General features: G+C 40.1%; 2 protein-coding genes across 3 annotated transcripts in view; both read right to left on the reverse strand.

Annotated features, from left to right (window-relative positions):
- Positions 1 to 6,934, reverse strand: part of sh3gl2b (SH3 domain containing GRB2 like 2b, endophilin A1) — a 17,902-nt gene extending 10,968 nt beyond the window's left edge. Inside the window, exon 1 of the mRNA XM_084099339.1 lies at positions 6,734 to 6,934. Within this exon, the coding sequence (XP_083955465.1) occupies positions 6,734 to 6,778 (45 nt within the window). The 5' untranslated portion in view covers positions 6,779 to 6,934. The remainder of the gene's footprint in view (positions 1 to 6,733) is intronic.
- A 4,395-nt stretch (positions 6,935 to 11,329) lies between these two features.
- LOC311072813 (NACHT, LRR and PYD domains-containing protein 3) overlaps positions 11,330 to 24,977 on the reverse strand; it is a 31,164-nt gene continuing 17,516 nt past the window's right edge. For both annotated transcript variants that reach the window (XM_084098095.1, XM_084098096.1), the window contains 5 exons: positions 24,646 to 24,819; positions 22,640 to 22,813; positions 22,366 to 22,539; positions 20,625 to 20,798; positions 11,330 to 13,031 (listed from right to left, as the gene is read on the reverse strand). In XM_084098095.1, coding sequence (XP_083954221.1) covers positions 12,920 to 13,031; positions 20,625 to 20,798; positions 22,366 to 22,539; positions 22,640 to 22,813; positions 24,646 to 24,819 — 808 coding nt within the window. In that variant the 3' untranslated portion in view covers positions 11,330 to 12,919. The remainder of the gene's footprint in view (positions 13,032 to 20,624; positions 20,799 to 22,365; positions 22,540 to 22,639; positions 22,814 to 24,645; positions 24,820 to 24,977) is intronic.

The raw sequence follows: 24,977 nt of genomic DNA on the forward strand, positions 1-24,977 counted from the left end.
GCTGTTACTGTTATTGCTGCTGCTGTTATTGCTGCTGCTGTTACTGTTATTGCTGCTGTTACTGTTATTGCTGCTGCTGTTATTGCTGCTGCTGTTACTGTTATTGCTGCTGCTGTTACTGTTATTGCTGCTGTTACTGTTATTGCTGCTGCTGTTATTGCTGCTGTTACTGTTATTGCTGCTGTTATTGCTGCTGCTGTTACTGTTATTGCTGCTGCTGTTACTGTTATTGCTGCTGCTGTTACTGTTATTACTGCTGTTATTGCTGCTGCTGCTGTTACTGTTATTGTTGCTGCTGTTATTGCTGCTGTTACTGTTATTGCTGCTGCTGTTATTGCTGCTGTTACTGTTATTGCTGCTTCTGCTGCTGTTATTGCTGCTGTTACTGTTATTGCTGCTGCTGTTATTGCTGCTGTTACTGTTATTCCTGCTGCTGTTATTGTTACTGTTATTGCTGCTGTTACTGTTATTGCTGCTGCTGTTATTGCTGCTGTTACTGTTATTGCTGCTGCTGTTACTGTTATGGCTGCTGCTGTTACTGTTATTGCTGCTGCTGTTACTGTTATTGCTGCTGCTGTTATTGCAGCTGCTGTTATTGCTGCTGCTGCTGTTACTGTTATTGCTGCTGCTGTTATTGCTGCTGTTACTGTTATTGCTGCTGTTATTGCTGTTACTGTTATTGCTGCTGCTGTTATTGCTGCTGCTGCTGTTACTGTTATTGCTGCTGCTGTTATTGCTGCTGTTACTGTTATTGCTGCTGTTACTGTTATTGCTGCTCTTACTGTTATTGCTGCTGCTGTTACTGTTATTGCTGCTGCTGTTACTGTTATTGCTGCTACTGTTAGTGTTATTGCTGCTACTGTTATTGCTGCTGTTACTGTTATTGCTGCTGTTACTGTTATTGCTGCTGTTAGTGTTATTGCTGCTACTGTTATTGCTGCTGTTACTGTTATTGCTGCTGTTATTGCTGCTGCTGTTATTGCTGCTGTTACTGTTATTGCTGCTGTTATTGCTGCTGCTGTTACTGTTATTGCTGCTGTTATTGCTGCTGTTACTGTTATTGCTGCTGTTATTGCTGCTGTTACTGTTATTGCTGCTGCTGTTACTGTTATTGCTGCTGCACTGTTATTGCTGCTGTTATTGCTGCTGCTGTTACTGTTATTGCTGCTGTTACTGTTATTGCTGCTGCTGTTATTGCTGCTGTTACTGTTATTGCTGCTGTTACTGTTATTGCTGCTGTTACTGTTATTGCTGCTGTTACTGTTATTGCTGCTGTTACTGTTATTGCTGCTGCTGTTATTGCTGCTGTTGTTATTGCTGCTGCTGTTACTGTTATTGCTGCTGCTGTTACTGTTATTGCTGCTGTTACTGTTATTGCTGCTGCTGTTACTGTTATTACTGCTGTTATTGCTGCTGCTGTTACTGTTATTGCTGCTGTTACTGTTATTGCTGCTGCTGTTATTGCTGCTGCTGTTATTTCTGCTGTTACTGTTATTACTGCTGTTATTGCTGCTGCTGTTATTGCTGCTGTTACTGTTATTGCTGCTGTTACTGTTATTGCTGCTGTTACTGTTATTGCACGGCATCTTTCCTCTGCCGTGTCATCTTCTCTTCCCTCACCCTCACAATTCTCATCTCTGGATGTGAATACCGCAACGGATACCTTATTCTCCACTCTAACCTCTTCTCTAGACAATACCTGCCCTCTCTCCTCCAGGCCTGCACGCGCCACTCCCTCTAACCCCTGGTTATCTGAGGTTCTTCGTGAACATCGGACCGAACTCAGGGCAGCGGAGAGGAAATGGTGCAAATCAAAAGACACATCTGACTTGAGTATGTATCAATCTCTCCTCTCTTCATTTTCTGTTGATGTCCAAGCTGCAAAATCTTCCTACTTCCACAACAAGATCAACAGCTCCTCTAACACACGATCACTCTTCAAGACATTCAACTCTCTCCTCTGTCCACCTCCACCACCACCCACCTCCTCTTTAACTGCTGACGATTTTGCTAACTTCTTCACCAACAAAATAACATCTATCAGCAGTCAGTTCTCAGCTCCACACACACAGGAACCTAGACCAACCTCTCCCACAGCCAATATCCCTCTCTCCTCCTTCTCTCCGCTAACCGAGGAAGAAGTATCTACACTTCTCCTCTCCAGTCATCCTACCAGCTGCCCACTAGACCCCATCCCCTCACACCTTCTACAAGCCATCTCTCCCACACTTCTACCAGCACTCACACACATCATCAGCTCATCCCTCCAGACTGGCACCTTCCCTACCGCATTCAAGCAGGCTCGGGTTACTCCACTGCTTAAAAAACCAACACTAAACACATCATTTGTAGAGAATTACAGACCTATCTCTCTCCTACCATTCATTGCGAAAACACTTGAACGAGCTGTTTTCAACCAAGTAACATCATTCTTGTCTCTGAACAACCAGCTGGGCGTCAACCTGAAAGGGCATTCAACTGAGACTGCATTACTGTCGGTCACAGAAGCCCTACGGATCGCAAAAGCTGCTTCCAAATCTTCAGTCCTCATTCTCCTGGATCTGCTGCCTTTGACACTGTGAATCATCAGATCCTTATGACCAGCCTTTCATCTCTGGGCATCACAGGAACTTCCCTCCACTGGTTTGAGTCCTATCTCACAGGTAGGTCCTTCAGGGTCGCATGGAGAGGCGAGGCATCCAGAGCACATCAACTGACCACAGGGGTTCCTCAGGGTTCAGTCCTTGGACCCTTGCTCTTCTCCATCTACACCACATCACTGGGACACATCATACAGGCACATGGTTTCTCTTACCATTGCTATGCTGATGACACACAGCTCTTCCTCTCATTTCAACCAGATGATCCCACAGTAGCTGCACGGATCTCAAGCTGTCTGGCGGACATCTCGACATGGATGAAGGATCATCACCTGCAGCTCAACCTGGCAAAGACTGAGCTTCTCGTCCTCCCTGCCAATCCGTCTCTACAGCACGACTTCACTATCCAGCTAGAATCATCATCAATCACCCCATCAAGGTCGGTCAGAAATCTTGGAGTAACGTTTGATGACCAGCTGACTTTCACAGATCACATTTCAAAGACAGCTCGATCATGCAGGTTTGCACTGCACAACATCAGGAAGATCAGGCCTTTCCGAACTGAGCATGCAACACAACTTCTCGTCCAGGCCATGGTCATTACTAGGCTTGACTACTGCAATGCTCTTCTGGCTGGACTTCCATCATGTGCAACTAAACCTCTACAAATGATCCAGAATGCTGCAGCTCGTCTTGTCTTCAACGAGCCCAAGAGGGCCCACGTCACTCCTCTGTTCATCTCTCTGCACTGGCTACCTCTCGCTGCTCGCATCAAGTTCAAGGCATTGACGCTTGCTTACAGATCTGTCACAGGCTCAGCTCCCTCCTACTTTCACTCACTCCTACGAGTCTACATCCCTACCAGAAGCCTACGATCGGCCAACGAGCGACGTCTCGTGGTTCCATCACAGAGAGCCAAAAAATCGCTTTCCAGAACATTCTCATTCACAGTTCCCTGCTGGTGGAATGATCTCCCCACCCGCATCCGGAATACAGAATCCCTGACAACATTCAAAAAAGAGCTGAAAACTCATCTCTTCCGTGAGCACTTAACCTCATAAAAAAAAAAAAAATAATAAAAAAAAAAATTCCTTTTCCTGTAAATTCTCGCTTATCGGGCTTATGCTACTCTGAATAATGCCTGGACTTCGTATTTTGAGCACTTCTTGCGTTGTTTTTGCCTCTTCACGATGACTCGCTTAATTTAGTCCCAATTTGTAAGTCGCTTTGGACAAAAGCGTCTGCTAAATGAATAAATGTAAATGTAATTGCTGCTGCTGTTACTGTTATTGCTGCTGCTGTTACTGTTATTGCTGCTGTTACTGTTATTGCTGCTGCTGTTATTGTTATTGCTGCTGTTACTGTTATTGCTGCTGTTACTGTTATTGCTGCTGCTGTTACTGTTATTGCTGCTGTTACTGTTATTGCTGCTGTTACTGTTATTGCTGCTGCTGTTATTGTTATTGCTGCTGTTACTGTTATTGCTGCTGCTGTTACTGTTATTGCTGCTGCTGTTACTGTTATTGCTGCTGCTGTTACTGTTATTGCTGCTGTTACTGTTATTGCTGCTGCTGTTACTGTTATTGCTGCTGCTGTTACTGTTATTGCTGCTGCTACTGTTATTGCTGCTGTTACTGTTATTGCTGCTGCTGTTACTGTTATTGCTGCTGCTGTTACTGTTATTGCTGCTGTTACTGTTATTGCTGCTGCTGTTATTGTTATTGCTGCTGTTACTGTTATTGCTGCTGTTACTGCTGCTGCTGTTACTGTTATTGCTGCTGTTACTGTTATTGCTGCTGCTGTTACTGTTATTGCTGCTGTTACTGTTATTGCTGCTGCTGTTACTGTTATTGCTGCTGCTGTTACTGTTATTGCTGCTGTTACTGTTATTGCTGCTGCTGTTATTGCTGCTGCTGCTGTTACTGTTATTGCTGCTGCTGTTACTGTTATTGCTGCTGTTACTGTTATTGCTGCTGCTGTTCTTGCTGCTGCTGCTGCTGTTACTGTTATTGCTGCTGCTGTTACTGTTATTGCTGCTGCTGCTGTTATTGCTGTTGTTACTGTTATTGCTGCTGCTACTGTTATTGCTGCTGTTACTGTTATTGCTGCTGTTATTGCTGCTGCTGTTATTCCTGCTGATGTTACTGTTATTGCTGCTGTTATTGCTGCTGCTGCTGTTATTGTTGCTGCTGCTGCTGTTACTGCGGTTGTTATTGCTGTTGCTGCTGCTCAGCTGTGCCCTATATTATCACTGTAAAGCTGCTATGAAACAATCTATATTAATAAAAGCGCTATATAAATGAAGGTGACTTGACTTGACTATAGATTATGATGTGATTGCAGGCAGATAGAGTTAAGGACCTGTCAGCCTGTGCCATCAAGAGTTTCAAGACACAACTTTGTATTTAAGTAATGTCAAGTCACTTTATTTATAAATCACTTTTAACAACACAGAGTGTTTCAAAGCAGCTTTACAGAGATAACAGGAAAATAATGCAACAAAGTTTGTTTCCAGAAGAAAATAGCGTCACAGTCCAGCTTAAGTAAGTTCAGAGATGTTTCATTTTTGCTGTAAAAAGGTTATTAATTTTGTTCATTTATATATATATATCGCCGCTCTGGAGTAAACCGTGATGTCATCGTCCAGCTCAGTTCAGTTCTCATATAATGGTGTTAATGCAGGCAGATCAATAATATTGATGAATATTAAATAAAAATGTCCCCAATGGAACATTATTGTAAAGTGTCACCATAAATTGTCTAATTTATACAATTATAAATATTTATTAAACATATAATTTAGGCTAAATTTCCTAATAATGTTAATTTAATGTTCATCAGCATATTGTGACATAATCTCATCTTGTTCAAACACTCTCTCTCTCTCTCTCTCTCTCACACACACACACACTTTCAGACACACACACACACACACATACACATACACACACACACACACACTTTCTCTCACTCACTCACTCACACACACACACACACACACACACACACACGTGTGCAAGGCTAGCATCCAATTTCACACACTAATCTTTCCAGATCTAGGAGCATCGTTCGTGAGTAAATCCCTTTAGCCCAAAAAATCCCTCATTTCTCTGTTTCTTCTTCTGCTGTTTGTCTGATGAATTCAACATTAAAAATTGATTATCCACTGCAACTTTAAATACCAGTGAAGACTGAACTAACCACCAATGTGACATTGTTTCTGTTCACTTTGAGTATTGATTCATGTTGGCGTGTGTGTGTGTGTGTGTGTGTGTGTGTGTGTGTGTGGTAAGGACAGAACATTGATTCACATTTCTATTTCTGGTTGACTGGGAGGCGTGGAGCTATTTTAAACAAACATCTGCCATTGAATGTATTATGAATAATCCCCTCTTGTAAGTCATTTTAGATAAATGCATCTGCTAAATTAATAATTGTAAATGTAATGTCTTTGATGTGACAAACTGACTATCATTATTAAGACATACATGAGAAGATTGAAATGCAATAAAAAAGTCATAAATATTTGTTTTCTCTAACAGTAACGTTATATGTTCAGAATAATTGTAATAATATTTTATGTAAATTCTATCAAACAATTCCAAAACCATTTAAATACATATTGTGAAAGATATGTTTCACTTTAAATTTCCACAGGCTTCCACTGTGACAACATGCCCCGCTATAAGTGTCACGAACTGTTTTTTCTTGTACAAAAATGATGTGAATGTCAACAGGTTGGAAAAAAAAATAGCATTGTGTACACAAGTCTTTAAGCTTTGTGTCTACACAGAAGATATATCTTTTTACAAATAAAACCCAGAAATCTGTCTCTTTCTCTTCAGGTGAGCATCATTTCAGCGCGCGCGGCCGATTACATAACGCGCGTGAATATTTGAGATCACGTGACGGTGTTTGGTCACCCGCAGGTCTCGCGCTGTTTTCATACATTCAAAAACGACCACACTAACTGCAGATAAGCGTCTACTTCTGGAACAAACACTCGTTTTCTGAATTCACACTCAAATGAACAGTGTTATGATTGATGTGTGATGGCTTCATAGCGACCAAACCCATCGTGTCATCATCATCATCCTCATCATCAGCGCGAATAACGGACGGATTTCTCTTACCTGAGTCGCTTTGTGAAACTGCTTTTTTAGCCCCGCCACAGACATTTCCACTCTTCGTTTATTCCCTTCGCTCCTCTTCAATTAATGTTTTTTTAGAGGCTTTTGAGGTTAAAAACAAAATATCTGTTACGGTCGCGCGGACTCGCCGAGTGTCTGGACCGATGAACGCGCGCGTGACGTCACACGACCCGCCCTGAGCGCGCGCGGATGATGATCCACAGAAGAATCAGATATTATGAGCCAATAAATCATCGTTTATTGTAGGTATTATTTGAGAGCAGAGCTCCAGAAAGAGCATGTTTGTGGAGGTTTTCAGCACCGCGGACAGCAGCTGCATGATCACATGAGCTCTGAAGACACGTCATCACCAACATCATATATTCACTGCTCTTAGGGGGGGAATTATTTATCATTATGTTTATGAAGATAAAAGAATTGACAGTTTTGCTAACTTTATTATTCCGATCCGAAAAATTCTTTAGGCTATTCATAAATGTCGATTATCCAAATCTCCTCCTTTAAAGCCTACAAGGTTTTCTGTAACGAATTCACTCTTTTAATGAAGTCTCTTAAAGTTGCGAAAAATGTAAAAGGGTAAAATGTAAAAAAAATGTGAATGTCTTTTTTATACTTTTTTTCTCTCTCTGTTTATCTTTGGAGCTTTTGTCTTTGATGCCTGTTTTTTTTTTTTTTTTTTTTATGTTGTTTACAAGTTAAAAAATAATAATAATAATAAAATAAAACAAACTCTTAGGGGAAACCGGGGCTAGTTGTCACACAGGACAGTTTAAAAACTATAAAAGCTGAGTGCATTAGTTTGCATACTCCTTTTGTATATAAATATGCAATAGAAAAAATGGGTCTTTTTTTAATAGCAACAATAAGGTTCAATTAATTAACATGAAATAACAATGAAAAATACTTCTAAAGCATTTAAAATCTTAGTTGATGTTAATTTTAACATTTATTAATACATTAATAAAATCTTGGTTGTATTTGATAGCATTATTGAATGGACCTCAGCTGACATGAACTAACAATGACAATGTTAACAGAGATTAATAAATACTGTAACAAATATATTGCTCATTGTTAGTTAATTAACCAACATTAACAAAAGGATAACAATGACCCATTCATTTAGTAATGCCCTTCCGAAGATAGACATATTTTCCACAGGATACAATAATAATATTCACAGATCATCCTGATCAAAATGTCTGCTAAATGAATACATGTAAATGAATGATCGTAATATTCGTGTATGAATCAGATCGACCTGCTTGTAAAGACACTCAGTGGACATGGCGCCACCTATTGGTGAAATGGCGTAAACTACAGAAACCACCACAAATATTATGGTGGTTATAAAGACATTCAGACCTTTTGTTTTGTTTTGTTTTTTGCCTTCTTTCCCCACTCACCTAACTGTACACGTCATCACGTCGTAAAAGGCGAGCAGCGGGAGTTTATTTCTGACATTCAGAAAGATGCCAGTTTTATTTCCATTTATCTGATAAAAATATACCGCTGGAATTCAAATGAACATTTCCATGTTCTAAACTATGTTTTACCGAGGCAACATCTCTGATAGTTGATCACGTGCTTTTTCAAAGACGTCAGTTAGAAAACGGCGGGATTTTACCTCAGTGTAGAGCGCGTGCAAGGTGTTAATTTTCAAAATGTAACAATATATAGACCAACTCGATTATAATTAACTTAAGTTTGTCTCGAATCTCGATATCGATCAAGTGCTGGTAAATCCCTATGTTCATCATTACTAACTGATTGTTGATTACTGTGTAACTCGAGGTATGTTTGTCACATAAATTATGTGGTAACACTTTACAATAAGGTTCATTAGTTAACATTAGATAACTACCTTAGTTAACATGAACTAAGAATGCACAATACTTCTACAGCATTTATTAATCTTATCTTACTTAATATTAATTTCAGCATTTACTAATACGTTATTAAAATCAAAGGTTGTATTTGTTAACATTAATGTACTGTGAACTAACATGAACTAACAATGAACAGCTGTAGGCCTATTTTTATTACCATAACATTAACAAAGATTAATAAAAAAAAACTAAAAATGTATTGCTCATTGTTATTTTATGTTAGTTAGTTAATACATTAACTAATGAACCTTATTGTAAAGTGTTACCAATTATGTTAATAAAAAACAGTAAGCCCTATATTGAAAACATACTCCTTTATTTATAAAATATTCCATATTTTAATTACAAATATATACATTAGGTTCTTCAACCATAAACATGAAAACCTTAACATACTACTCAATTAAGTGAAACAGAAAAACCTTCCAATTGTATATCTTTGGAAAGTCGGTTGTTGAAAAAAGGATATGGGGAGAGCGGGGCACAACCTGACGCTTTTTGACTTTCTCAGTTTGTGTAAAGCTACTTAGGGTTCAGAGTATTTCATTTTCCCCGCATTGATTTCACACGTCTAGTACAGTTATGTGGTTTTGTTTCATTAATTCTGTGCATAATTATTTCTTGATTTGCCCCGAAAGAATGGAAGTGAAATGTGACAACATACCCCATAGGTGGGGTACGTTGTAAGATGATCATATGACAGCTTAAAATGTTATCTGATCTAATAAAAAAATATACAAGACAAACTAAAATATTTTCTCAATAAAATACAATTAAAAACTTTTTCATATAAAATAATGGCATTTTTTAATAATTAAAAATAAACAAATTTGATACATGTATAATGTACATGTACAATACATGTATATATAACATTGACTCTCAGTCTCTATTTACCTTTTCCTCATGGTTTCTCAATAGAATTCATAAAAGTATAGAATAGAATAGCATAGTTCTAACAGGGGCTCATGGTAATGCAGTGTTACGACATTCCCCATCTGCAGATCTGGGATTTAACCCTGGCAAGTGTCTTCTGCTAGTTAGCGGAGCATTAAAGAACTATCTCAACTTTTAAATAACAGATTGGAGATTAAAATAATATCAGATTTTCTAATTTTAAATAAACATGAAAAACATGAAAAATTTACATAAGTAAGAAATGTACTTTTGCTATGGTTCAATAAATGTTCAGTTATGTCTTCTAAAATAAAGCTTCAACACCGGACGTTTCCAAACAGCACAGCAGTAACGACTTTATGAACGTCTTTACTTACAAGATTGAAAATATTAGGAAAAAAAAGATAACTATGCAAACGTCTACTACAGTATCGCATCAGGCAGTGCATTGTAGTCTCCCTGAGGAAAAATTCCATTCATTCATTGCTATAGAAGAGCAAGAATTCGTTAAACTCGTTAATTTATCTAAATCAGCAACATGTATGTTAGACCCTATACCGACTAAGCTACTGAAAGGGATGCTCCCAGAGGTCATAGATCCTCTTCTTAATATCATTAATTCATCTTTGTCATTAGGATACATACCAAAAACTTCTTATTAAAAAAAAGCAACTTGATCCTACAGAATTAGTCAATTACAGGCCGATCTCAAATATTTTCTGTCAAAATTAATAGAAAAGGCAGTATCAACACAACTATGTTCCTTTTTAGAAAGAAATGATATCTGTGAGGATTTCCAGTCAGGATTTAGACCGTACCATAATACTGAGACAGCTCTCATTAGTGTCAAAAATGAACTCTTTGATACCAATCTTTCATTTGAAAGTCACGTGTCTAGCATCTGTAGAACCGCTTTCTTCCATCTTAAAAATATATCTAAATTACGACATATGCTCTCATTGACACATGCGTTCATGACCTCAAGGCTAGATTATTGTAATGCTCTACTGGGTGGTTGCCCTGCACGCTTAATAAACAAACTACAGCTGGTCCAAAACACAGCAGCTTGAGTTCTTACCAGAACCAGGAAGTATGACCATATTAGCCCAGGCAGGGCCGTCGCTAGTGGGGTGAAAGGTGGTGACAATTATAGGGGCCCCCGCTGCCCAGGGGGCCCCACAAAATCCAGCAGTTATACTATATAGGCCCCTGTTGTATGAAAAATTCTAATATTTATATTAGTTGTATGCCTGAAATGAAAACCACAAAAACATGCAATTTGGTTAAATAATTTTTCCAAATATCTCTTACCTCCCTATAAATGGTTTAGTCCGATCTAAAGTATTTATTAATTATTCAGTCAGTGACAAACATCAGATGGACCCAATAAAATAGTAAGTCCCACCCCAGCTCGTGAACAGAACCAATCAGAGTTGAGGCGGCAGGTCCTGAAGTTAACGATGAACTTGGTGGAAGAGCAGGAGATTGACTGACAAAATGTTGGGGAAAAGAAAACATAAATCAGGGTAGGCCTACCAGAAACTCTATGAAAAGAAGGAGAGGGAGGCCAGGAGAGTTGTTGTATCGCAGTCGATCAAGACGTTCTTAAAGACAGGTTGTATTGTTATTTCGCTGGGAATAAGAAAACTACCGTCTACAGCCTGCCGGTACTGTCACTCTCCATTAGCCTATCGGTGCGCACCACAATCGACCGAATGATTACATGGTCAAAATTCCTATCTTTTTACACTATTGTAAATAGTTAAAAAATTGACACGAGTCACGACGCATTGCATTATGCACCGGACCTGCCGGCTGATGATGTATTTATTAAATCAAGAAAACACGAGTACAACACACTGCACTTGAATGAATAAATTTTAGCTTTATTTAATAATATTATCTTTTTTTAAAAATAAGACAATAAATGACTTTATTTTTTAAATTTGACTGCATTCTTGTCAATTTATAAATGTTTACTTTTTGATTTACGAAGTATAACAGACTGATGGGGGAAAAAACATTATTTTGCTGCTACTTTTTAAAAATTGGTTTTATTATTATTTAACAATTTATTTTTATTAGTTGTAATTTTTATATACATTTATCTTTTAAAATAAAGGTTTTACAACAACATCACCATCTTCTGTTATATGTGGGCCTCCATACTCATCTATTTACAGTATATGTTATCGGTGGAGGGTGGAGGGGGCCCACATCAATATTTTTTCAGGGGGCCCCGAATCCTCTAGCTACGGCCCTGAGCCCAGGTCTGTCAACACTGCACTGGCTCCCTATTAAACATTGCATACATTTTTAAATATTGCTGATTACTTACAAGGCACTAAATGGTTTAGCTCCGCAGTACTTGAGCGAGCTCTTAACGCATTATAGTCCTTCACGTCTATTGCGATCTCAAAATTCCGGCCAGTTGATAATACCTAGAATATCAAAATCAACTGCTGGCGGTAGATCCTTCTCTTTGGAACAGTCTTCCTAACATTGTCCAGGAACAAGACACACTCTGTCAGTTTAAATCTAGACTAAAAACACATCTCTTTAACCTTGCATTCATATAGAACATTATACATTTATATTATTCAAATCAGTTAAATGATTATTAGGCTGCATAGATTAGGTCAGCCGGAACCGGGAACACTTCCTATAACACTTGATGTACTCGTTACATCATAAGAAGAATGGCATCTACGCTAAGGTTAGTCTTTCTGTTTATTCCGAGGTTTACTGAAGTCAGCCGGATCCAGGCCGGACCCAGATCAGATGGTGGACCTGCGCCTGCACACGACGCATCCCTGAAGTGCCAGCCTCATCAGCCCTGTGAAGGCCTCATCGACACGACAGCCATCGGCTCTGATCCTCAACAAACTCGTCTCCATACCGCCGTGACTCCGACTTCCAAACAGAGGAACTGGATAAATATTCGGAATGTTCTGATCCAATCTGACTTCTGACCTGTAATGCTGCCTGGATCATAATCATACACTGTTCGCTCGTTGGCCAGAGGAGAACTGGCCCCTGACTGAGCCTGGGTTCTCCCAAGGTTTTGGTGGACAATATACAAGTGGCTGAGGGCGGAAACATGCTAAAACAGGACAGTCTCTCGGTGGTCGTGGGCGGAGCATGAGCATTATGACATCATATTCCTCAGAAAATCCAAACAGCTTGGTTATTGAGAGTGTTTAGGCTTTTTGAGGATAAAAAAAAAAGGTGTAAAATTTTTTATTTTTTTCATTGTATAGTGGTTGTGTCCACACACTGCAAAGACATTTACTGTATATGCAAACACCATATAAAAGTGAATTTTGCATCCGATGACTCCTTTCACAATGTGCATCCAGTAGATCAGAGAGTGGCGTCACTGTTAAATGTCCTGATTATAGTTCAGATTGAGTTCTCTCAGGTGTGATGGGTTTGAACTCAGAGCTGAAATCAGAGCAGCACATGCTGTGTCTCTAATATTGCAGTGAGACAACCTGCAGAGACAAAGAGAAAAACTCAACACTTTATCCAGCAGGAGCCATGTGAGAATACATCGCTGGTTTACGTAGTTAATAATAAAACTGTAGTGATAATATTAAGTAGTAATGGTCATAACAGGAATAATAGGAAGTATACATCTTGTTGTTTATATATAGTCCAGAGTTTAGCAAATCAAAATATTTAGCACTTTTCTGGAGGCAGATAAGCTTTAGTGTCATAAACGTTCATAAAGAGATCGTAAAAAACTAATCCATATGAATTGAGTGGTTTATTCCAAATTTTCTGAAGAAACTCGGTCACATTATATGATGATCAGATTAAACAGAATTTAGGCTATTAAAGGACAAATCCAGTGAAAAATGAACCTGGGCTTAATTAACACATGGTTACCGAGTCGATCGTTCCCTGCGATGCGTTTTCATGAAAATCGAATGTATAGAGTTTTATCTTTAAAAACAGATTAGCTCATAACAGTAGTATATGGGGCACAGAGTAAGTAAAAATAAATCGCTAGTTAATACCACTAACAAGGCTCAAAATAGCCTCACACTAACACGGTAACATAATGAGGGTCCCTACATACAAACCGAAGCATTGAGAACTTTGTAAGTGTACAGACAGTTTAATAAGAAGATACTTTATAAAGACAGTACATTACGCGTTGACATGCAGGATCCATCTTGGAAAACAGTCTCGACTAATCGAGTCACGAACGCCGTCGATAGGATAGCTGGTCGATAGGAATTACGTTTGTGAAATCTAACGTAGCACGGCGTTCGTGGCTCGATTAGTCGAGACTGTTTTCCAAGATGGATCCTGCATGTCAACGCGTAATGTTCGGTTTGTATGTAAGGACCCTCATTATGTTACCGTGTTAGTGTGAGGCTATTTTGAGCCTTGTTAGTGGTATTAACTAGCGATTTATTTTTACTTACTCTGTGCCCCATATACTAGTGTTATGAGCTAAAATGTTTTTAAAGATAAAACTCTTTACATTCGATTTTCATGAAAACGCATCGCAGGGAACGATCGACTCGGTAACCATGTGTTAATTAACCCCAGGTTCATTTTTCACTGGATTTGTCCTTTAAGGCTGGTTCACACCAAGAACAATAGCTATTAAAGATAACGATAAAGATATAGTTCTAAAAAAAATACTAAATATTAAAAGAATAGAAGAGACACCACAGCTATAACAATAGCAATACAAAGTAACTATCATTGGAATCACTTTCAGAAAGATTTTTTTTCCAGCTATTGAATGATAAAACACTGACAGCCAATCAGAATTCATTCAAGTTCAACGGACAACATTGCGGAGAAGATAATCGTCGAAGTCCAGAAAAATCCATTCTGTTTCACTAGTCAACCCCCCTTTTTAAGGATACTTTAAAGAAAATGGATATATAGAAAACAATCGGTTATACCCTCGGAATAAATGTTGAGAAGTATTAACAGAGATGAGAACATTATGCCAGACTAGCAAACAGTGTAACATAAAATAACCTCAGTTATCCAGCGCTAGTTTCACCAACATTGTCTTGCTTCCTTTGAAGTTGCAATGAAAAAGACTAGGTGGTGTTTTTATTCTACTATATTAACTACGCCAGCTAAATTCACTGTTAGATTATATTGAATACACTAGCTAGATTCATTCAAACATAGCATGCTGAGGACATCTGATGATTAAAGCCGTATGAATGCAACAAGAACTGCAAAAACATTTTTAACGACATGTTGTACACACTTTGAAACTGAAGTGGGCGAGCTTAGAATAAACCGAATGTTATCATTCGTTGGTGAGGATGCAAATATAGTTATCGGTCTTGATGTGAATTGGACTTTTTTCCACATATAAACATTCATCACCTTGCACATTAGTTAGGGAAGATCAAGCATGTTCACTTGACCCGCAAGAACAATTCTCGTGTTATGCAGCACGTTTGAACTTCAGCAAGAACCAATGAGGTTCATTCTCGTGTTACGCAGCACGTTTGAGCTTCAGCAAGAACCAATGAGGTTCATTCTCGTGTTACGCAGCACGTTTGAGCTTCAGCAAGAACCAATGAGGTTCATTCTTGTGTTACGCAGCACGTTTGAGCTTCAGCAAGAACCAATGAGGTTCATTCTCGTGTTACGCAGCACGTTTGAGCTTCAGCAAGAACCAATGAGGTTCATTCTCGTGTTACGCAGAACGTTTGAGCTTCAGCAAGAACCAATGAGGTTCATTCTTGTGTTACGCAGCACGTTTGAGCTTCAGCAAGAACCAATGAGGTTCATTCTCGTGTTACGCAGCACGTTTGAGCTTCAGCAGGAACCAATGAGGTTCATTCTTGTGTTACGCAGCACGTTTGAGCTTCAGCAAGAACCAATGAGGTTCATTCTTGTGTTACGCAGCACGTTTGAGCTTCAGCAAGAACCAATGAGGTTCATTCTCGTGTTACGCAACACGTTTGAGCTTCAGCAAGAACCAATGAGGTTCATTCTCGTGTTACGCAGCACGTTTGAGCTTCAACAGGAACCAATGAGGTTCATTCTTGTGTTACGCAGCACGTTTGAGCTTCAGCAGGAACCAATGAGGTTCATTCTCGTGTTACGCAGCACGTTTGAACTTCAGCAGGAACCAATGAGGTTCATTCTCGTGTTACGCAGCACGTTTGAGCGTTACTAAGAACCAATGAGGTTCATTCTCGTGTTACGCAGCACGTTTGAGCGTTACCAAGAACCAATGAGGTTCATTCTCGTGTTACGCAGCACGTTTGAGCGTTACCAAGAACCAATGAGGTTCATTCTTGTGTTACGCAGCACGTTTGAGCTTCAGCAAGAACCAATGAGGTTCATTCTTGTGTTACGCAGCACGTTTGAGCTTCAGCAAGAACCAATGAGGTTCATTCTCGTGTTACGCAACACGTTTGAGCGTTACCAAGAACCAATGAGGTTCATTCTCGTGTTACGCAGCACGTTTGAACTTCAGCAGGAACCAATGAGGTTCATTCTCGTGTTACGCAGCACGTTTGAGCTTCTGTAAGAACCAATGAGGTTCATTGTCGTGTTACGCAGCACATTTGAGCGTTACCAAGAACCAATGAGGTTCATTCTCGTTAAGCAGCACGTTTGAGCGTTACCAAGAACCAATGAGGTTCATTCTTGTGTTACGCAGCACGTTTGAGCGTTACCAAGAACCAATGAGGTTCATTCTCGTTAAGCAGCACGTTTGAGCGTTACCAAGAACCAATGAGGTTCATTCTCGTTAAGCAGCACGTTTGAGCGTTACCAAGAACCAATGAGGTTCATTCTCGTTAAGCAGCACGTTTGAGCGTTACCAAGAACCAATGAGGTTCATTCTCGTGCTACGCAGCACGTTTGAGCTTCTGTAAGAACCAATGAGGTTCATTCTCGTGTTACGCAGCACGTTTGAGCGTTACCAAGAACCAATGAGGTTCATTCTCGTGCTACGCAGCACGTTTGAGCTTCAGCAAGAACCAATGAGGTTCATTCTCATGTTACGCAGCACGTTTGAGCTTCAGCAAGAACCAATGAGGTTCATTGTCGTGTTACGCAGCACATTTGAGCGTTACCAAGAACCAATGAGGTTCATTCTCGTGTTACGCAGCACGTTTGAACTTCAGCAGGAACCAATGAGGTTCATTCTCGTGTTACGCAGCACGTTTGAGCGTTACTAAGAACCAATGAGGTTCATTCTCGTGTTACGCAGCACGTTTGAGCGTTACCAAGAACCAATGAGGTTCATTCTCGTGTTACGCAGCACGTTTGAGCGTTACCAAGAACCAATGAGGTTCATTCTTGTGTTACGCAGCACGTTTGAGCTTCAGCAAGAACCAATGAGGTTCATTCTTGTGTTACGCAGCACGTTTGAGCTTCAGCAAGAACCAATGAGGTTCATTCTCGTGTTACGCAACACGTTTGAGCGTTACCAAGAACCAATGAGGTTCATTCTCGTGTTACGCAGCACGTTTGAACTTCAGCAGGAACCAATGAGGTTCATTCTCGTGTTACGCAGCACGTTTGAGCTTCTGTAAGAACCAATGAGGTTCATTGTCGTGTTACGCAGCACATTTGAGCGTTACCAAGAACCAATGAGGTTCATTCTCGTTAAGCAGCACGTTTGAGCGTTACCAAGAACCAATGAGGTTCATTCTTGTGTTACGCAGCACGTTTGAGCGTTACCAAGAACCAATGAGGTTCATTCTCGTTAAGCAGCACGTTTGAGCGTTACCAAGAACCAATGAGGTTCATTCTCGTTAAGCAGCACGTTTGAGCGTTACCAAGAACCAATGAGGTTCATTCTCGTTAAGCAGCACGTTTGAGCGTTACCAAGAACCAATGAGGTTCATTCTCGTGCTACGCAGCACGTTTGAGCTTCTGTAAGAACCAATGAGGTTCATTCTCGTGTTACGCAGCACGTTTGAGCGTTACCAAGAACCAATGAGGTTCATTCTCGTGCTACGCAGCACGTTTGAGCTTCAGCAAGAACCAATGAGGTTCATTCTCATGTTACGCAGAACGTTTGAGCTTCAGCAAGAACCAATGAGGTTCATTCTCGTGTTACGCAGCACGTTTGATCTTCAGCAAGAACCAATGAGGTTCATTCTCGTGTTACGCAGCACGTTTGAGCTTCAGCAGGAACCAATGAGGTTCATTCTCGTGTTACGCAGCACGTTTGAGCTTCTGTAAGAACCAATGAGGTTCATTCTCGTGTTACGCAGCACGTTTGAGCGTTACCAAGAACCAATGAGGTTCATTCTTGTGTTACGCAGCACGTTTGAGCTTCAGCAAGAACCAATGAGGTTCATTGTCGTGTTACGCAGCACATTTGAGCGTTACCAAGAACCAATGAGGTTCATTCTCGTGTTAAGCAGCACGTTTGAGCGTTACCAAGAACCAATGAGGTTCATTCTTGTGTTACGCAGCACGTTTGAGCGTTACCAAGAACCAATGAGGTTCATTCTTGTGTTACGCAGCACGTTTGAGCTTCAGCAAGAACCAATGAGGTTCATTCTCATGTTACGCAGAACGTTTGAGCTTCAGCAAGAACCAATGAGGTTCATTCTCGTGTTACGCAGCACGTTTGAGCTTCAGCAAGAACCAATGAGGTTCATTCTCGTGTTACGCAGCACGTTTGAGCTTCAGCAGGAACCAATGAGGTTCATTCTCGTGTTACGCAGCACGTTTGAGCTTCTGTAAGAACCAATGAGGTTCATTCTCGTGTTACGCAGCACGTTTGAGCGTTACCAAGAACAAATGAGGTTCATTCTCGTGCTACGCAGCACGTTTGAGCGTTACCAAGAACCAATGAGGTTCATTCTTGTGTTACGCAGCACGTTTGAGCTTCAGCAAGAACCAATGAGGTTCATTCTCGTGTTACGCAGAACATTTGAGCTTCAGCAAGAACCAATGAGGTTCATTCTCGTGTTACGCAGCACGTTTGAGCTTCAACAAGAACCAATGAGGTTCATTCTCGTGTTACGCAGAACGTTTGAGCTTCAGCAAGAACCAATGAGGTTCATTCTCGTGTTACGCAGCACGTTTGAGCGTTACTAAGAACCAATGAGGTTCATTCTCGTGTTACGCAGCACGTTTGAGCATTACCAAGAACCAATGAGGTTCATTCTTGTGTTACACAGCACGTTTGAGCTTCAGCAAGAACCAATGAGGTTCATTCTCGTGTTACGCAGCACGTTTTGATCGTTACCAAGAACCAATGAGGTTCATTCTTGTGTTACGCAGCACGTTTGAGCTTCAGCAAGAACCAATGAGGTTCATTCTCATGTTACGCAGAACGTTTGAGCTTCAGCAAGAACCAATGAGGTTCATTCTCGTGTTACGCAGCACGTTTGAGCTTCAGCAAGAACCAATGAGGTTCATTCTCGTGTTACGCAGCACGTTTGAGCTTCAGCAGGAACCAATGAGGTTCATTCTCGTGTTACGCAGCACGTTTGAGCTTCTGTAAGAACCAATGAGGTTCATTCTCGTGTTACGCAGCACGTTTGAGCGTTACCAAGAACCAATGAGGTTCATTCTCGTGCTACGCAGCACGTTTGAGCGTTACCAAGAACCAGTGAGGTTCATTCTTGTGTTACGCAGCACGTTTGAGCTTCAGCAAGAACCAATGAGGTTCATTCTCGTGTTACGCAGCACGTTTGAGCTTCAGCAAGAACCAATGAGGTTCATTCTCGTGTTACGCAGCACATTTGAGCGTTACCAAGAACCAATGAGGTTCATTCTCGTGTTAAGCAGCACGTTTGAGCGTTACCAAGAACCAATGAGGTTCATTCTTGTGTTACGCAGCACGTTTGAGCGTTACCAAGAACCAATGAGGTTCATTCTTGTGTTACGCAGCACGTTTGAGCGTTACCAAGAACCAATGAGGTTCATTCTTGTGTTACGCAGCACGTTTGAGCTTCAGCAAGAACCAATGAGGTTCATTCTCATGTTACGCAGAACGTTTGAGCTTCAGCAAGAACCAATGAGGTTCATTCTCGTGTTACGCAGCACGTTTGAGCTTCAGCAAGAACCAATGAGGTTCATTCTCGTGTTACGCAGCACGTTTGAGCTTCAGCAGGAACCAATGAGGTTAATTCTCGTGTTACGCAGCACGTTTGAGCTTCTGTAAGAACCAATGAGGTTCATTCTCGTGTTACGCAGCACGTTTGAGCGTTACCAAGAACCAATGAGGTTCATTCTCGTGCTACGCAGCACGTTTGAGCGTTACCAAGAACCAATGAGGTTCATTCTTGTGTTACGCAGCACGTTTGAGCTTCAGCAAGAACCAATGAGGTTCATTCTCGTGTTACGCAGAACATTTGAGCTTCAGCAAGAACCAATGAGGTTCATTCTCGTGTTACGCAGCACGTTTGAGCTTCAACAAGAACCAATGAGGTTCATTCTCGTGTTACGCAGAACGTTTGAGCTTCAGCAAGAACCAATGAGGTTCATTCCAGTGTTATACAGCACGTTTGAGCTTCAGCAAGAACCAATGAGGTTCATTCTCGTGTTACGCAGCACGTTTGAGCGTTACTAAGAACCAATGAGGTTCATTCTCGTGTTACGCAGCACGTTTGAGCATTACCAAGAACCAATGAGGTTCATTCTTGTGTTACACAGCACGTTTGAGCTTCAGCAAGAACCAATGAGGTTCATTCTCGTGTTACGCAGCACGTTTGAGCTTCAGCAAGAACCAATGAGGTTCATTCTCGTGTTACGCAGCACGTTTGAGCTTCAGCAGGAACCAATGAGGTTCATTCTCGTGTTACGCAGCACGTTTGAGCTTCAGCAGGAACTAATAAAATTCATTCTCGTGTTACGCAGCACGTTTGAGCTTCAGCAAGAACCAATGAGGTTCATTCTCGTGTTATGCAGCACGTTTCAGCTTCAGCAATATCTTAATTTGTGTTCCAAAGATGAACAAAAGTCTTACGGGATTGGAACAACACAAGGGTAAGTAAATGATGACAGAATTTACATTTTGGGGTCAACGAACCCTTTAACTTAAACTTCAAGTTAAAAAGTTCTGCTAAATGCATCACTGTGCCTTGTTTTAATTCGATAATGATAATATCACTCACTCTAGTTTCTCCAATTTACAGCGTGGGTCCATCAATAGAACATACAGAAGTTTCACTCCTGAATCTCCTGGTTCATTGTAGTTCAGATTGAGTTCTCTCAGATGTGAGGGATTGGATCTCAACGCTAAAGCTAGAGCAGCACAACCTCCCTCTCCAATACTGCAGCACTCCAACCTGAGGAGAGAAAGACACCTACAGCTGAACACTCATAAATTATAAATATACTTCCATCCAATGCTAATGTTAAGATTTTTCACCAACATTGTTTTTAGACAGTTGTTTATAACTGTTGCTTTAGTATTTCAGTAGGAAATATCAGTTTACATTTCCAAGCATTCATTTTGCCATTAACTGTAATCCAGCGATATTTTTGTCCGACTTTATGGTCCACACATAGATCTGATCTCACCATCATCAAGTCTGTATGGGTTTTGGGTAGGGGTGTGACAAGATTAAAACGCGACGAGATTTCTCGTCGAGGTGAAACTTTGTCTCGTGAGTTGTTGTGATGTCAGTGTGATGGAGCGTGAGGGTGAAATTAGTATTGAAGATGCCCCTGCCACTTTTAAATCATTTGTGTGCCGGGCCAATCACACACACACTCCGCGCACACACACACACTCACTGTCCCTCGCTCACTCACTCACTCGCGCGCGAACACACACACACACACGCTCACTGGCGCGCGCACACACGCACACTCACTGTTGCTCGCACTCTCACTCACTCTCGCTCACACTCAACCCGTCGTGGAGGACCGTTAAAATTAAACATGCTAGTCTTTCTGTCATGATGTCCTGAAGCATCGCAGACGCGTAGGTTGTCGCCCACTATGACACACTATTCGAAATGAAACGATCGAATCTTGCGTCCCGACGCCCGTTGTCCTTTACGAATCTCCACGAAACGGATCGTGCCAAAATCGCGCTAAAATTGTGTGATCTGAACCAGGCAGGTAATAAACATTTGACCTATTGCGCAAAGAACCTATTAAAGCTCTGGGAACAGTATAGCTAACATTCACATATCACAAGTCATATCGACATCGCAATATTAAACAATGTTATCGCACATCGCAGCTTTTCCTCATATCGTGCAGCCCTAGTTACTGCCCAAAGGTCTCAACTGCTGCCAGAAATCGTCGACATGCTTATATTCTTGAAAAAGAACATGACCATAATCTTAGTCTGTTCTGTGTAGTTAATTTATCTCTTTTTCATGCTTGAAGAAAAAAATTGTTTCTGTTTGAACTTGTAGTTTTGAGAGAGCAGTACTTTGATTATGGATACACACTTACTGTTTGCATTTAAAGTGTTATTTCAGTTATTTATATTTATTTTATTTATACTGTTTTATTTTTCTTTATGTTCGATTTGTGGAAAGGAGTTAGATTTCTCATGTGAAATCGTACAGGGGAGAAGCCAGACAGTAGAGTTTATAGCAAAACATTTTGCAGTGTTTGCATGTCCTTTACTGCATAGAATTCATTAAAATAGAAGTAAAATAACATTCATTACAAGTTGATTTCAAAATGAACCTAAATTGTTTTGCATTTTGTGATTTTCAGTTGAATAAAAGACTATTTTCCATTCATATATTTCATCATTGAGGATTTCTTAAAAATTGTGTAAAAATCTCGTCTTGTCTCGTTCTCGTGAACCCAATCTCGTGTCTCGTCTCGTCTCGTGGAGTAAGCGTCTCGTCACACCCCTAGTTTTGAGACATATGAAATATTACTCACTGTAGTTTCTCCAATTTACAGTGCTGATCTCCCAGTAGATCATAGAGTAGCTTTACTCCTGAGAACACTGGTTTATTAGAGTTCAGATTTAGCTCCCTTATGTGTGAGGGGTTTGATCTCAGACCTGAAACCAGAGCAGCAAAACCTCTCTCACCAATACTGCAGTCATCAAGCCTGCAAAGAAGGAGAAAAATGCCTCATCACTCATACATATGAACAGGAGTGAGGGACACTGTGTATGAAAACTTGTTTAAAAACGCAATATGTTACTCACTCTAGTTTCTCAAGTTCACACTGTGGATCCTTCAGGAGATCAGACAGTATCTCCACTCCCGAGTCTCCAGGTTCGTTCCTGCTCAGACTGAGTTCTCTCAGATGTGATGGGTTCGATTTCAGACCTGAAATCAGGGCAGCGAAACCATCCTCACCAATACTGCAGTATTCCAGCCTGCAAAGAGAAAGAGATATTCAGCACCAAGCCAGAGTCCCTTTTAGGTTTTCCATTTCACTCTGTGGCCATCTTTGAAACGCCTCTCGCACAGCTGTTTCAGTCAGGCAAGGACAAAAAAGCTGAAAATCTGTTAAATATAATCTGGCTGTCCTGTTACTCTCTCTCACAAAAGAGTATCTTAGAAACCATGTACTCCAAATACAAAAATATATATATATATTTGAAACTTAAAGTATTGACGAGTATTGAAAACTAAATTAAATGATTCATTCATTTTTTTATTGACACTTCAAGAACTGTTAACTGTTAAAATAAAAACAATAGTTATTGAGGGAAAAGAAAAATAAATTTAGCTGAGTTTTCAGTTTACATCTTGATTTTGTGTCTTTTTAGTATCTTAACTTCGATTAGAGTTTGTTTATTTTAGTATAATGATAATCATTTATTAATTTAAATTCATTTAAGTCATTCCTGTTTGAGAACCACTGAGGTATACGTATTTGTTTGAAACAAACACATCCTGCTTATGTTAGTACAGTACACTGATTAGGGCTGTAAACTTTAGTCGTTTAGTCGACTAATCGGTCGATGCCGTCGAAGTCGCATAATTATTATTTTATTTTTTTTACCAATAAAGAAATTTTCATTGATTTACTCCTTGATATTTATTCCTTTATAAGCAGTTATATATTACTGCATTCTAAATATAATTAGCCTATGTTTTATCCCCAACTTTAAATGCTTTAATTTAGGCTATTTTGTAACAGCGCCACAGTTTAGCGCACCACGTAGAACACTCGGGAACCGCACCTGTGGCTGGCTGCACTGCTGCTTCGCGCTCAGTAAGGAATATAGGTAGTAATCTCTATGTGTCTATCTGTCCGTTTGCATTTTGATTATTTCGAGAACCGTTCATCCAATCGACTTCACAAGGGAGTGCAGTGTCGCATTTGGTGCAATATAGACAGACACGCGAGATGCGACACGTTCAGAATTAATAGTAAACTACAGAACAGCGCGAGCGGGAAGCGGCGCACCTCACGCGAGCAGGGCTATATTCTCCGAGAACGGACACTGCACTAGTGATATAAAACGCACACAGTCTGTTAACTTAAGCAATACTCTTAAGGTAGTCTAATATTTTTCTGACTAACAAATTACTGACACAGTAAAGGGTAGATTTAAATAAAGAAAAATGAAATTTAAATAAAAAACTAAATTTAAATACAGAAAAAATGAAATTTAAATAAAGAAAAATGAAATTTAAATAAAGAAAAACGAAATTTAAATAGGCCTAAAGAAAAACGAAATTTAAATAAAGAAAAACGAAATTTAAATAAAGAAAAAACAAAATTTAAATAAAGAAAAACGAAATTAAGTTAGCCTAAATTAAAAACGAGATTAATTTAGATTGATAATAACGGGTAAAAAGTCTAATACATTTTGTTTCTATTATTCTATTTTCCACAATGTCAAAGCAATAGCAGCAATGCAAGCTCAGACATGCACTTCGGTCCATACAAACTCCACTGTTCTGCGCTCTAGCCAGAGAACACTCCCGTTGCTGGAACACTCAGGCGTCGGTTCTATTTCTAGCATGCACGCGATTTCCGCGTGGCTAGCGCCGCGCCTGAGACGCGTCTCACGCAGGCAGTGTGCAAACTCCAACCTATTAACATGGGAGCCGAAAAAAAAAAACAGACACCCAATGTCATTTTGTCGACTAATCGTTGTGCAGGACAGGACTTTGGTCGACTAAGCATTCCTTTGGTTGACTACAGCCCTAACACTGATATTTTCCAAAAATACACTAAAATAAAACCACTCACTGTAGTTTCTCCAGTTTACAGTTTGGGTCCTCCAGTAGACCAGAGAGAAGCTTCACTCCTGAATCTCCCAGTTCATTATTGTTCAGATTGAGTTCTCTCAGATGTGAGGGGTTTGATATCAGTGCTAAAGCCAGAGCAGCACAACCTTCCTCTCCAATACTGCAATCATACAGCCTACAGAGAGAAGAAACACTCAGTGTTTACATGTGCGACTCAACACACTTTAATTAAGCTGTATTGCTGCTTAAAATGTGAATGCAACAATTTTGTGTATTTGTTGTGAAATAATGTAAAAAACAAAATACATTAAATAAAATATATAAATCAGAGAA

This window comes from Abramis brama, assembly GCF_963993115.1.
Source record: "Abramis brama genome assembly, chromosome: 22".
Classification (NCBI taxonomy): Eukaryota; Metazoa; Chordata; class Actinopteri; order Cypriniformes; family Leuciscidae; genus Abramis; species Abramis brama.